Consider the following 15,791-nt stretch of genomic DNA (forward strand, 5'->3'; position numbering starts at 1 on the left):
TTCATAATCATTCCTGCAATCCTATAGTAATGTCAAAGAAAAAAAAAAAAAAAATTCCAGAAATGAAGTCTGCCAAAACTAATAAGAGTGACAGTCTTGGGTGCAAATCTTCTCCGCATTGTTTGCCCACGCGAAGGTCAAAATTTAAGAGCTATGCGCAAAGCCTTTAGCGACTGGGTCTGGTTTCATAATTATACGAGTGAGAACACACATAACAGCTTCAGCACAGCTTTTAACCATCAAAGCACGACCCGGAAGACCAGATTGGCTGACGCACGGCTACGTTGCAGCAGCCTTACTTTTGTGCCTCAAGTTTCGCTGTTTCCAGAGAGAGAGAGAGAGAGAGAGAGACAGAGAGACAGCGAGAGTAAGACAAGATAGAGTACGAGGTGTCAGACACTACACCACGCCGTAAGTCACTGAAGAAAGATCCTCAGCGAAAGCATTCTGGAAAGACGCTTGACTGTGTGGAAAGGTTGGCATCGCCAGCTAGAGAGGACTGTGCCCAGAGCCTCAGCGCTTCGCAGAGCACAACGAATCACCGCTACTCTTCCTTCAAAGACGGTGCCACACGGAATTGGCCCCAGGACACATTTCTCTGCGAAATGTCAAGAGGAGAGAGCCTAATCATAAACACTGGTAAGACGCGTTTTGCGTTTGCTATCATTCGACACAGCGAGCGTGAAGTCAAGTAAAACGAAGAGATTATTCACGCGTTTAGCGAGGTATTTATAAAGAGAACTGTAAATCCAAAACGGGCTAATTATGCTGTGTTAGGGACTGCGTTTTAATCCATTTAGAATCAAAAGAATTATTGTAGTTTGATTGCAGTTTTAAATGTGTTATAATAAAACAAAAAGACAATATAATGCATTTTATATGTCTGAATAATAATAATAATAAATACATTAAATACAAAAATAAAAATGTTGTTTTACTAAATCCGTTATTTGTATGACTGCAGGCATTTTGACTGCATAGAAAAGACTCAAACGACAGAGATTGTTACACGTCTTCATTTTCATATTTTTCATGTAGGCTAGATAGCCTATCTATTCACATGTGCTAATAGTAGGCTATTAATATGATATTGTAATATTTGTAAAATTGTTATTTACTAATTTTAATTTATAACTAACATACCATACTTAACAATGCTCATGTATATCTTTGTAAACATGTTAAAATACAATCCAAATGCAATTCCACTCATTTACACCGCTATCCTATAATACAACATCTTTAGGCTGTTAATGAAACGAATATAATTTTACGACTTGGGCTAAATAATATAATGCACATGAAAAATACAATACAGAACATTTAATACAATTTGGATATTCAACAAATCTAACCTTGGCACACAAAAATCGTAGCCTATGAAGTAACATAATTTTCTGCCAATACTATTTCAAATGAGCGTAAGGTTATTTTAAAAAATTTTAATGGTTATAAATGTGAAAGCGAATGTGATGTGTGTGAGTTGAGGAATTAGCTTTCTCTGGAATGCCCCAAGGACGCTTGCATTAGCCCACCTGTGCTGTTTATTTAAATCATTGACTTCAAGAGCTGTCAACCACAAAAGGAGGGCGGGCGCGCTGTCATCACCCTTCAGATTTATGACTGCCACAGGATCATTTTCTGACTAAACTAACGCTATCACTCAGAATAAGAACTTTACCCATTGAGTCGCACAAGACAAAAAGCGGCACGTTAGAATAAACGCAGCTAGGGGCATCGTTTAATAGCCTACTGCTAACGCATGCACAAATAGGAGACTTTGCTGCTAAATAATGTGGATTGTTGGATGAAATGAAAAGAGGGTGAAACGCTTTGCTTTCAATCCCTGTTATCCATGCTTCAGCAGAGGACAGGAGGCTTGTGACTTTGCCTGTGCTTGTGTCTGCCCCCGAGTGCCCTGTCACAATCTAATTACCCGTGAGTAAAGGACAATACCGCTTCAGCTGGTCTGTGTCATTCCCCCTATATCCCAGTGCCTGCTTATCTTCACAAACCCTTCTGCGCCGCTCTCTGCCCCCTCCTGCCCTCTTTTAACCCCACGGAGAATGATAAATGCGCGGTGAGGGAACGAACGGGCAAAGCCATTTCACGGCACCTGTTAATTAAGGGAATGATTGCCTCCATTTTCGCGGAGCTTGTTTCCAGCGCTCTCCATTATTTGTGATGCAATTAATTTAAAGGGAATTAATGTGACATCACAAACGTGATGTCATTGTCGTCGTCACAGTCACACATGGTGGACGAGTGGATGTGTTACATAAGAAATAAAGTCTGAACCTGCAAACACACACACACACACGCGCGCGTGTAAAGAAGGGTGAGTTTAGAGTCCTCAGCCGGGGGTAACAACTCCAAGCCTGAATGCTAAGTCACAAAAAGGGCAGTCTCTTTTGTTTTAACATTGAGAGCAACTGGATTACCACAGGTATTTAGTTCAGGTATTCTCTAAAGAATATTTAGCCTCGGGTGAGTTAAACCAAGAGTCGTTATCAGTGCTAAAACTGCATGGTTGCGATGGCATGGCTAGAGCAAGCTAGAAAAACACACATTTGCGCAACTAAAAGGCGGTACTAAAGCTACACCAGACGGCATATATACCACTAAAATATACATTTACACGGTTTGATGCTGCACAAAAATTGACAACATTAACAACCTAACTGATAATAAAAATATAACATGTTAATAAAGCTATTTCAAATATTTTATTTTATTTATTTATTTATTTATTATAAGTGTGTCACACCTACGGCTTTGATATGCCACTGCATTTTGCATTACATTTGGAGCAGCCTCAGGTCGCCTTTGTAAAGACTCTTTTTGTATAGGCTATTATGTTTGATTATGCAGTAGCACAGCACTCAGTCTGTGTTAAAGCAGTTATGACAAAGAGGCCATTTTAGACGCCTTAAGTTTATATCAACTTCCATTTATGTCTGCATAATCTGCTAGGCCTATTGCACCTTTTGAATGTAAGACTGTGTGTAAAATGGATCATTACATTGCAAAACTAAGCATCATATTATCCTGTACATTCTAATTTGTTGGCTTCGGGCTGCCATGGTTTTTTGTGCTGTGTAGGGCCTCTGGCCAGAATCCAGTGTGTTAAAAAGGGATTTAAGCATCTGATATTGAAGTTCTGTAGTTAAGTGCTCAGTGCTGCATCAATGCTGAGTGCATTGCATTCTAGTTGTAGATAGCTTTGGAAAAGTCTTTTGTAGCCTATCTATATTTTTTTCTCCTCCTTTACCGAGATACTGTGACGTCAAGTCACGGCGTCAGAGTGGCGGCCGGTAGGGGCTCTGAGCTCGCGCTCCAATTATTGCCTGTCAATCATTGTTGCTTCAGAGGCGAGCGCGCAGACTAAAACTCCTGCTTTAAATAATGATAATAATAATAATAATGATGATGATGATGATGATACATATTATCCGATAGACACACCACAATTATCTCGAAGGATGTGTTAAATTGTACAAAATGAGTTCAAACGCAATTTCTCGTCTGAAAACTGGTTCTGGTGTAAACCTTGGTGTAAAAGAGTGTTACTCCACTAAGAAAGCAAAATGACCACAACACGAATGAATGAGCTGGAGCACCCTGGTAGACAAGTTTATCTTAAGTTCTCTTTGATTGATCCAACCAGACAAGCTAAATGAATAATTAATATACACAAAGCGTTGCTACAAGCAGCTTGAGGTCACAGAGCTACCGAAGGTGAGAAGCAGCTATCCAAAGGAGCACGTTTCTATATTCTCAGTATATTACATGTTATTCGTTTAGAAACAGTCAATAGGATTTTATATGTTTAATAAATGTTTATTTGAATTGGGGTTTCAGCTGCATGAATTCCCAACAAATTTAAAACGTGTGCAATAGGAAAGATAACCTTTTTTTTGAATGAATAGGATTAACAGGCAAATTTCACGTTGAGAGGTAAAAGCTATAAACTCTAAATGCAAATTAAGTCTTCAGCTGACTAACCTGTATCCACAGTTTATCTAAACGCTTATCAAGCTAATTGGCGACGTTCTGTCTTTCTGCCTGCGGTGGGCGAGCCTGCTGCTTGTTTTGCCATGAGATAATTGTAAGCAAGAATCAACGAAGCTGCCCTAATGGCCACCAATTGGCTCTATTTGGACCTGCCCATGCGACCTGTCGGCACCACCGAGAGACTGGCCCGCTATTAATATGCAAAGTGACGTTTGATCGCTTGAAACAGCATACAAAGACAGTGTTTTCACAAGAAGAATGTGGTGACAACTAATTTAAAACAATTAGAAGCGCAAGAACAATAGCCCCCAATTTAGGGACCATAAAATACTCCTCCCCAATTAATGCCTGAGGTGCCAGGACTTGTTTTTGTTTGCATTAGGCATGTATCACATGTGACACAATGATACATGTTTTGTTTTGTTTAAGCAAATGTTAATGGTCAGGCAACAGGTCCTAATCACATTAATAAATTCTTTAACAAAAGTTTATGATAGCTGAAATAAATCCTTCTTTTTAGGCTATCAATAGAGAAAATTGCTGGTTGGCACTATTTGTATAAATAAAAGTAGGCCTAGGCCTAGTCTAAAATATTTAGGTTAATAGCCTATTATTTTTCAGTTGCTTTTTTGTCTGGATAAACGTTCAGATGAAGGCTATAAGACCTCACATTTACATTCATAATTTCAGGTCATTCTGCGCTCTTAGTCTTTAAGTAAAGAAGACAACATTATCACACATCACCAATGTGAAGCTCTAAAGAAAGGCAAAAAGATCTCAATAAATTGCTCCGCTGAATGATGAGTCTCTCAGCTCTGTGAATGTGGAGCACTAGGCCGAGAGTCGCCGTGGCAGTTCGGAAAGCGTGATGTCCGAGCCAATGGCAGTCATCGCGATCTGCTATTGGTTAACAGAGCCATCACTGCCAGCCAGTGACCCCGCCCATCCTCGTAAGATATGGAATCTACTGGCGCCAGATCCGACAGTACACAGGCACAATTCATTAATGAGACTTCTCTCCGCTTCGGACAGCCGCAGAGTTTTTTTTTAGGGAGAGTTTAACAATTGGGCTGTGGACAATTTAAACCAGTGGCGAATTACGAATGTCAGCAGACATCTTGAGGATTAACGTTCTTTGTACGTGAATAACACGGGAAAAATAAACTGAGGATTGCAGTGCTGAAATGCTACTTTGCGCCGTGAGTACTTTTCGATAGGTCTTTGAAATGCGTACGCTTGAGCCTGTATAATGCAGCGACTTAGTTTTACAGGTTGCAACCCATATTTCGATAAAGTTCACATATATTGTACGAAATTAGATCTTATAAAGATGTTTAGATCTTAAGTCTTGCAATGTATTAAACGTTTAAAAAACTGAGATGCATCTGTTTGTTATTCTCTTACAGGTGTTCCTGAGCATTGTTGAAAGCAAAGAAGCAGGACCTCTATTTCTCCAAAAATAAGGGCATGTGCAAAAAGTGAATAGGGCATCACCAACTGAAGCAGTAAGCTCACGACACATATTTCAATAATCTAAAGGACCATAGTGGTGCTCCTGGGTCTGTTAGCGTCCGAAAGGTTTTCAGTAGACATCTAGAAAACTTCCCGAAACATCTTCGAAACGCGGACGATTTAGACATGGAGGTTGCGGCCGATCAGTCTCGATGGATGGCCCATCATCATGCGGTGCTCAACGGCCAGCACCCAGACTCCCATCATCACGGGCTTACACACAATTACATGGAGCCCATGGCCCCTCTTCTGCCCCCGGACGAGGTGGATGTGTTCTTGAATCACTTGGACTCGCAGGGAAACCCTTACTACCCCAATTCACGGGCTAGAGTATCATACGGACAAGCACACGGTAGGATGCTTCTTTACGTCAAATTTAGCAGGCTACATATAATATTTTGATGACAGAATATATGTATTTTATGTATATGTCATTATGCAATTGCCTTTCAGTCACGTTAGGCTGCATTTATCATGAAAAAAAAGCCTAGGCTACTATTTGTTTGTTTATTTAATAGGCTATTTAAGTGCTAAATGTGAACTTATTTGTGACGCTGTATTAAATAGTAGGCCCATTGTTACTATTACTGATAAATTATTTTTATTTATATTTAACATCAGTATAAAATCTTGTCCATGTTTATGGCGAAAGACATATTTTTTGTTTACGTGGTTCTTGGTTGTATAGACTATAGGCTACTTTTGTGCTTAAAAAAATTGTAGTAAATAAATTTGACATTATTTGGCATCAGCTGGCTATATGTAAAACTAAATCTTTAGTACAACCGTGTTGTGTGTGAAAGATTTCAATGACTTTTACTCTCACGGGCTTTGAAGTGAAACGTAGACTAGTGCGGCCTAAATACGGGACTTTCTTTTGGTTTAGGGGTCTCGATAGTTAACTAAAGATATGCTAATGTAAATGTTTTTTTTTGTTGTTGTTGTTGTTGTTTTGCACAAAACTATATTACCTATACGTAGGACTGTGTGTCTGAAAGATACAAATTAGCCGAGAAAAAGGATGACAAAAATGTGTCAAAAATGTTAGATATCGGATTTCTTCTCGGCGGCGTGAACTGTCATCTCCATGAGGTGCGTGTTGAAATGTAAAGATAAGAAGAAAAAGAAAATGTCCAGCGAATGACTTGATGAGGAAAGGGAAGTTCGTGTCAGGGAGAGAGAGAGAAGGGGGATCAAGGCACTTCCCGGATGCCAAATCAAAACGAAAAATTCCTGATCAACTTCTTAGTTCAACTGTGTAATTTGTGCGAACAACAGGCTGTAGTGAGAAGGCTTCGTTAAAAAGTTGTCGCTTGTCGGTTTTCTAAGAAGATTTTACGTCTGTTCTTGTTGGGAAAATCACGTCGTGGCGAAGGAAAATATATTTTAAGTGTTCGCGTGCAGATTGAACTAAAAGGGCGAATCGTCAACCGCGGTTTTGTGTGTGTTGCATAATTGATATTTAAGTTTTATTTGATCTCAATGTCAAGTTTGTATTGTTCGAGTACGGAGTCAACAGGTGAGAGGTGAACATTACACATTTTGTTCTTTGAAACAAACTGGTGTTTTGGCAAAAGCAGCGGAGTAAATAGACATTTTGCTATAATTTTCACTTCGGATCGAGCTTTATGTTCGTTTCTTGTATTTCTCAGCTCGTCTCACGGGAAGTCAGGTCTGCCGACCACACCTCATACACAGTCCCGGTATTCCTTGGCTGGACAGCGGGAAGGCAGCGCTCTCCGCAGCTCACCACAACGCCTGGGCGGTGAGTCACTTCAGCAAGCCTGGCCTGCACCCCGCCAGCGCCGGTTACCCGTGCAGCAGCAGTTCCAGCACCGCTCCCGTCTCCTCCCTCACATCCGTAACCCACTCCAGTCCACATCCCCTCTACAATTTCCCCCCAACCCCACCGAAAGACGTCTCACCGGACCCCGGCCCTTCTTCTCCGACCTCCACCACTGCACGAATGGATGAAAAGGAGTCCATCAAGTACCAAGTGTCCATCGCTGATGGGATGAAAATGGAGGGATGTAGTCCTCTTCGGGGAAGCCTGGCAATGAGCGCCCAAACACCGTCCACGCACCATCCCATCCCAACCTACCCGACATACTCTCTTCCCACGCCACACGAGTACGGCGGCGGGCTGTTTCATCCTGGTACCCTCCTCAGTGGATCCGCTTCAAGCTTCACACCTAAATGCAAAAGCAAGACGCGGTCGTGCTCAGGTGAGTTTCATTAGCTCTGACTCGATCATGAAGTGAGGAGTAGCCTAGGGAAACATTGGCCTAGGGAGCATTTTAAAAAGCATTTTATTCATTTTTTTTGCACATGTAACATTAATAAAGAACAAGAATATATGTGTAGCATTTCGTGTAATGCTTAAAAAAGGCGTCCTGAAAAAATTACTGACCTAGAAATATCCATTTTCTATTATCATAGTTTTTTCTCAGATTTTTTTATTTATTTATTTTTTTTCTCAGACACAAGTTTTTAGTTTTATATGGATTTTATCAAATTAGATAAATTCGACTGCCATTTTAGGAATCTCCCTCGAGGCAACTCTGCACCGCAATTTTTGAATTATGACAAGTTTCGGCAGCTCTTAAAAAAATGCCACACCAAAATACATCACAACTCGAAGGTGTCATTCTCAAGACATAAAAAGTGGTTATCATAAACTACTAACTAAAGATAACTGTGTAAACAATCTAAACACTAGTGCTCCACACACATTTATATTATGTAGCCTAACTTTAACTTATAATCAATATATATTTTTAAATTTACATGTATTTTTAAGTTTATTGTATTTTTCGACTACGCTGAATTTAATTACTGGTGAAGCTAATTCAGTTAAAATTAGGCCTACATAAATTATAAAGTTAAAACAAATATGCCCAACATTATGATAAAATATTGCAAGGGATCCAGTCAACGAATGATTAAGAGAACATACCAGTCTAGGCTATCAAAGATGTTTGATGAAAATGGTTTGCATAAAGTGACAAATAAAACAAAATGAAAAGTAGAAAATTTAGCTTTTGCATAACTTTTGGCTTTAATTATTTAAAATAAAATAAAAAACAGGTACATCCATATACACAAAGATTGTTTTTTGCTTGCCTAAAGTTGAACGATTTTATTTGGCGGGCTGCGTGTTGCCTCACGCTGTGTTTTCCTTTAAATTTAGCCCTTATTGCGCTTAAAATGTTTAGGAGTCACGACGCGCTGGCTCCAGTCATATCCGGTATACCTTCAGTTGAACAAATCACGACATACTCCCCCCTCCGCCCTCCCACGACCCCAATACTAACAAAACCCCGGCGGGACAGGCCTTCATAGGCGAAAGGACCCTGCTGTTTGTGTGCTTATTTATGCACGACCTCGGCCTGATGCAATGCTAACGAAGTACTTTATTTTGATCTTTTATTTAAAACACTTTTCATTACAGTTACATTACACATATTACTTATGTGTAATTATTATTATATGACATTGAAAACAATGTGTAAATACAAGTTGCTTCATAAATTAATGAATAGTAAATATTGTGTTCTTTATTATTAACCTCAGAAATGCAAAACATGCCCTTATCATTGTTTGAACATTTTATGTAGGCTATTTATTTATTTAGCCAGCCTATGATATGGAAAATATCTTGTTCTGAAAATATTGTTAGGATTGAGTGTGCAGTGGTGAATGGAATTGTTTTTGTTCATTCTTTAGCTGAAGAGACTCAATGTAAACAATCAAATCAGTCCTCCAAACATGATTGAGCACTGACAGAAAAAAAAAAAAAAAAGGTAATTTATTTTAAAATTCATCAGATATAGATGGAAAATATGCATTAGTGAACCTCCTCTAATTACTCACCCCATTTGCAGGCCCGTTTTCACCAAGTTTCAGTACATTTAAAATGCGAGTGATACTTCTAACCATGTCAAGCCTAAACAGAAAATGGAATGAAAATGACTGACTTACAACACATCACATGCACTTCAAAAGAGCGTCCATTGTCCGGGCGGATTCTTTTCTTGGGTCAGGGTGGGACAGCGACTATCTCACATTATAATGCGAATAATGGAGAGGTGCTCAGGGGAGTGAGGAGGAAGAGCATATGAATTAAAGCGCACGGCCCTTTCCAGCAGGTTAGGGTGCTTTACTGTGATATGACACCTGAGAATAGGACAAGCCGGGACAGCTGGCTGATAAACGGGAATGGGGATGTGTAGCATACAGTTAACTCACATTTTAAGCACTTTCTTGTCTTGAAAATATTGTAGACTGGTATTTGGTGTTCCTTTTGTAGCAGACAAAGAAAAGATGGGTCTGTAGGTAATTTAAGAGCAGAACCTGGAAGTACCGCTCGTTTTTCACAGTCACGCAGTGACAAAAAATGTCATTTCATCCACAAACACATGCACATTCACAAATTCTGATATCAATTATGTAATACATCCAGCTCAGATGAGAGATTCCAGAGTGGATGTCATGTTTGATATTGTCTAATTAACTTGGGAGTTGTTTTTCCTTGCCCAGACCGTGCCTTTGCATGACCCTGTGTTCCTGTATTGTAGATGGAGTGTGAACCTCTTAATTATATAAATTTCCCTTTGCTTTTCCTCCACTTGAATTCTGCACAGAGGGGCGTGAATGTGTGAACTGCGGAGCCACCTCCACCCCGCTGTGGCGGCGGGACGGAACGGGCCACTACCTCTGCAACGCGTGCGGCCTGTACCACAAGATGAACGGCCAGAACCGACCCCTTATCAAACCAAAGCGCAGACTGGTGAGTCGATGAGCCCTCCAGAAATCGTTCAGTCCCCCACACATGTGAGAAAGAGGGCTAAATAGGAGCACTGAGCAGAAAGCCTGAGCACAATTCCAGGAAAGTTATATTTTCCCTATATTCTTCCTGGAATTGTTTGTCGCCCTCACCCCCTGGTGATCCCCTACTCTGCCTGTTACAATACTGCTACTATTGCCATTGTTCCCGCTATCATTATTGCTTCTAGTTCTGATACTGTCACTGATACCAATGCCCATGCCGGTACAATTATCACCACTCCACACTGAGAGAAACCTGTTGCCGCACTATTGTCTGAGCGCATCTGTTTAGATCTAGCAGTTTGATCTACTTTTTCTGGGGGTGTTTTGAAAGCCACATGCCATTGGTTTTGGCTGGATTATGATTCTGGTTCCATTTTAGAATCACTGCCAGCATGATTATCTCGCTTAATCTTGATGAGATGTTTAAAAGCATATTTTGTTTGCGTGATTTTTGATTTGATTTATCTTAATGACTCTTTGCATTGAGATGATTGATAAAAAAACAAAACTAAAATTTCAAGATTATTTTGCTGTTTTCTTGAGAAATCATTAAGATGTGTGAAAAATCCAACTTGATTAAGCTTTGGTTATTTATCTCCTTTTTTCCTGTGGTTCATGGACAGCCTGTAAAAGAAGGCTCCTCTATACTTTTATTTAAATATAAATCATATCTCATTGGAACAAAATACCTGGACAGGATGGCAGTTTTTTCAGCATCAGGATTCTATGAAAACAGATGACTCTTCAAAGAATACAATCTATTGCTACATTTTTGTCTGTTCACATAATGTTCACGTAATCTTATTTTATCCTTTAGCCGGTGAAACTATATCTCTACCTCTGTCTCTTTACTCTGTCATTGAGTCATTTTTGCAGTCTTTCAAAGCGTGATGTAATATTATTATAGAGATTCATTTTGGAGACACAACAAGCAGTTTAATTGAGTGAGTCCGTCTTTTTTATCAGCCATGTGTCATAATTTAATTTTCACTTGGCTAAGTGACCATCAGAGTGTAAATACAAGCGTCTCAGAGGGAAACTTATTTCCAGTGTTGTAAAAGAGACACTTATGTAGCAGAACCATGAGCTTTGTACTGAATTACAAAGAAAAAATTAAACTGTGAATTTTAAGGCTACAATTCATTATTATTTTTAGTAGGCTAGCAGTAGGTGTAACATAGCTGAGTTTTTTCCCCGTTAGATTCTTTTTGTCTTTCTCTATATGTTCTCATGGTGAAAAAAGGCCACAGGGTTTTCCATGGAGTCAGTGTGCTGGCCCATGCTTTTGCATTTTGGGCTGAAGTGTTTTCAGAGCGCTGTTCAAAGGCCATCCAGTTGTTTCCTATCCGGATATCTGCCCGGGCCCGATAAGGAAGCCAGGCTCCCGGGTGTTTCCGTCTTCAACAAACCCGGCTGAATTTTCTCTGGCCCCGGCAGGCCCGAATGACATCTACTGTAAAGCGATTATCAGAGCACTATGTGTGAAGGGGCTGGGGCAGGGATTGGAAAATAAATGGATTTATACTCTTTGCTCTCTTGTTTGTCATGCTCGACTGGCACTGAGTTGAAGTATCGGAATGTGTGTGTTTTTGTTGTCGTCTGCGTTTTGTTTAATTTTATTCATAGCGGCTTTTAAAAAAAAATTCAGATCCTCTTTTTACAAAAGCTCAATAGAAATTATGTAAATCGTTAACGAACACAAAACGGTAAATGCTATATGTGTTGGACTGCGGGGAAATTGCGTTGTAATGCCTATAAATGTTTCTCATTATGTGTGAAAAATTGATCCGTAATGGACAAAAAGCGAACAGAGGATTGATGACCCGGCTTTGCAGTCACCACGCCCACTAACGCGTTTGATTCGCGGCGTCGAGGCGAGCAGTGTAGGCTATCGAAACTTTATAAATGAATGATCTGTCTCATGCATTTACTGAAATATGGCAGAATTTATTAGAGACAGGTTAGAATAAAACGAATTTCACCGGGCACAGTTTTTTCTAATCAAGGTAAAATTGGAAAATTGAATTTAGCGTGTTTAAATGCACAGAACAGGCTATATTTAATTAACCCAAACACTGAGGCGACTCCCTGTAAGAGATTGCATATGTCCAGGCCGCATTTGCTTTAATGTTATTTGGGGATAGTTTTGAAATGCTGTCTGGTGCAGAATACGTCACCCCATCAGATTTTTATCATGAATGCATGTACTTTAACCCAAAGCAACCCTTGATTGATATTACAGTGTGGATCATAGAAATGCAGGAATGAAGTTGTGTCGTTCATTCGACGGTTGCATTTGGTACAATAAATAAAGATTTTAAAAATAAGACAATAGGCCTACGCCACGGAAGGCCTCGTGCTACTGTAAAAAAGAAGAAGAAGAAAAACAGGGGCTAAGTAATAGCTAATGCAGTTGCCAAAGTCGAGAAACTTTGAAACTTCACGCAATAGCCTAATCAGAATAACACGCTTATCCATACGGAATGTGTAATCGGAATTAGGCTATACGTTTTAACATTGCCACAGCCTTTTTAGTTACCCACGGGATTGTAAAAAAAATAAATAAAATGTATAGGCCTACATTGCAGTTTTAGATAATGGATGTTTTAATGTAGCACACAGCACTGAATTTCTTTTTTAATTGTTGTTTTGTTTTTTTTCTAGTCTGCTGCGAGGCGAGCTGGCACCTGCTGCGCGAACTGCCAGACAACCACGACCACTCTGTGGCGGCGCAACGGGAACGGTGACCCGGTGTGCAACGCCTGCGGGCTCTACTACAAACTCCACAACGTGAGTATTAAGATCCGCAAACACTGAGAGTGACAGCGAAGTGGTCAAGTGGGCGGACAGCTTGCATCGATTGAGGAGAGGGAAGACTGAGGCCGGGGACGCAAAGCCGGCTTTCCCTGTCAGACAGAGCCCGTTGACCGTTTTCTTTTTAGATTAATCCAGCTTTGTTTCAAAGGAGGGCGTTATTCCCAGGAGGGACGGCAGGGCGGGTCTGCCATTCAAGATACGGCGTCAGTTATAGGCTATCAATTCGGAGTTGTCTGAAACTAGCCTTTTTAATGTTAAGCTTGGCTGCGATCTATTTAGCAGACGAATAAATACATTTCACCTTAATGAAACAAGCGAAACAAAGGAGGAAAGAGAAAAAACGGAATTGTGTGACAGCTGAGCTGCTGAATTGCTTTTTTCCCGATGTCTAGTTGTCGTTTGAAATTCAACCCTGAAAGCATAAAAGACCACATTATACACTTTGATGTATAATTTGTGTAAATACTACATCTAATAAATGCGTAATTTATGCAATGGATTTTAGAGAACATTTTTGGTGCCATAGAAGCTATCTTAACATAATAAGAAAGGTTATAATTTATACATATAACACAAAATTTGTTAAATGTGACCATGGACAACAAAACCAGTCATAAGGGTCAATTTTTTGAAATTGAGATTTATACTTCATCTGAAAGCTGAATAAATAAGCTTTCCATTGATTTAGCCTTATGGTTAGAATATGTCAATATTTGGAATCTGAGGGTGCAAAAAAATCTACATATTGAGAAAATCGCCTGTAAAGTTGTCCAAATGAAGTCCTTAGCAATGCATATTACTAAGTTTTCACAAACTATCTTCATGGAACATGATCACAATAATTTTGACCCATACAATGTATTGTTGGCTATTGCTACAAATATACCCATGCGAATTAAGACATATATTTGCGAAAATATATAATATAATAAAACGATAGATAATAACAGTTCTTTATTGTAACATCTAATAAAGATTTTAATCTATAGTTCTGATCTACTGTTGATGTGTTTTCCTGGTTACTGTTCTCATAAGTCCATTTAATGTACTTTAAAACATTTTAAAAGTATCTATGCTTATGTAAAACATGTACTTTAAGACTTTAAGTACTTTTTTACTTCCTTTGCGCTCATCATTAACCTACACTATCGCTTTTCTTATAGGTCAACAGGCCACTGACCATGAAAAAAGAGGGCATCCAAACACGCAACCGAAAGATGTCCAGCAAGTCCAAGAGGAGTAAACGATCTGGCGACGGTTTCGAGGAGCTCTCCAAGTGCATGCAGGACAAGACCTCTCCGTTTGGCAGCGCCAGTGCTCTGGCAAGCCACATGCCACACATGGGCCACCTGCCACCGTTCAGCCATTCTGGACACATGCTGCCCACTCCGACTCCCATTCACCCCACATTCAGCCACCCTCACCATTCCAGTCGCTCTCCCGCCTGGGCCGAGCCTCACTGAAGACCCACGCTCGCTCGCATCCCCTCGACGGGGGCCTTGCGTTAGCTCCTCCATACTGAAAATCTCCACGCACCCCCCTCCCCTCCCGTAAAGAAATCTTCCACAGGTGAGGGACGCGAAGGGGTTCGTTTCGGGTTCGTTCCTGCTTGGACACTGCCGAGGAAGGTGTCATCTCATCAACAACCACGTCAGCTTGTATAGAGGACGGTTTGCGTGTTTAAGAAGCACCTCTCCCTTCTAGACACTGAGGACCTTCACAGACAGAGCAGAGGGAGAGAGAGCTATCTTTGCTTTTAGCTTTTCGTTACGTTTTACTGAGTCACTTTGGTACTGTCCTGAAAGAGAGGATGTGTCTTTGCAGATTCACTATGTGGCAGTTCCTTCTCAGAAACTCTCTAGTTAAGGACTCGCTCTGACTCTCTGCGTACATGACGAGTCAAAGAAAGAGAGACAGAAAGAGGGAAGACCACTAAGTTTATCCCCCCTAACATGCTGGAATACACCCCCCTCGGGCATGATTCCCTCTGAATGGACTCTATGGATACGACATACAAGCAAAGAAATGTTTATAAAGGTTAATTGTTATTATCGTTATTGTTATTATGATAATTTATTTTCACTCTTTATCTCTTATTTCGCTTTCCTCAGAACACATTGTTATATGATAAATATTATTTGATTGTTATTGATTAAAAAAAAAAACACTGACCTATCCTAGCCAAGGCGATGTTGCTGAGCTGTACGTTTTTATCATTTTCCATTACACAAATAAAGGAAATAAAGTTTTAATACTTCTTCCTTTCCCTGAGTACTTCCTTGCTAATGTTATGTGAAAGCAATGTACAGTCAATCTTCTTCTCAAACGGAGACGTTTCTGCGGCTACAGGCTGGTTTGATCATTTACGTTTCCGATTCCAGGGCATCGTATTTCCAACCAGTTACTGTAGTTTAACATGAGAAATGCACACAAATGCCAAAACATGCACAAGACCAAACACAAAAACACCCAAGCACTCGGATACGCTGCTGTTCCATATACTGAGTGTCAGAGGGAATTTCACCTAGGCATCGCTGAGCTCTAGAAGGTAAGCGATATCAGATGCACAAGCTAAGTGCTTGAATGGCAGTCCGTCTGGGGAAGAAGGAGACCTCTGT

At 40.1% G+C, this 15,791-nt stretch overlaps 1 protein-coding gene across 4 annotated transcripts; it reads left to right on the top strand.

The window, feature by feature from the left end:
- The first annotated feature begins 299 nt into the window (after positions 1 to 299).
- gata2a (GATA binding protein 2a) lies at positions 300 to 15,430 on the top strand. 4 transcript variants are annotated; one of them, XM_058791353.1, is made up of 6 exons: positions 300 to 639; positions 5,421 to 5,878; positions 7,179 to 7,750; positions 10,157 to 10,315; positions 13,021 to 13,146; positions 14,337 to 15,430. In XM_058791353.1, the coding sequence occupies exons 2-6, from the start codon at positions 5,653 to 5,655 to the stop codon at positions 14,634 to 14,636; spliced, it is 1,383 nt and encodes a 460-aa protein (XP_058647336.1). In that variant the 5' UTR covers positions 300 to 639; positions 5,421 to 5,652; the 3' UTR covers positions 14,637 to 15,430. The 4 variants fall into 4 exon arrangements, with proteins under 4 accessions (XP_058647336.1, XP_058647338.1, XP_058647335.1 ...); XM_058791355.1 differs by lacking the exon at positions 300 to 639 and adding an exon at positions 4,989 to 5,213 and having other exon boundaries at positions 7,179 to 7,751; positions 10,170 to 10,315; XM_058791352.1 differs by lacking the exon at positions 300 to 639 and adding an exon at positions 4,989 to 5,213.
- The last annotated feature ends 361 nt before the right edge of the window (positions 15,431 to 15,791 follow it).

This window comes from Onychostoma macrolepis, chromosome 11, assembly GCF_012432095.1.
Source record: "Onychostoma macrolepis isolate SWU-2019 chromosome 11, ASM1243209v1, whole genome shotgun sequence".
NCBI lineage: Eukaryota > Metazoa > Chordata > Actinopteri > Cypriniformes > Cyprinidae > Onychostoma > Onychostoma macrolepis.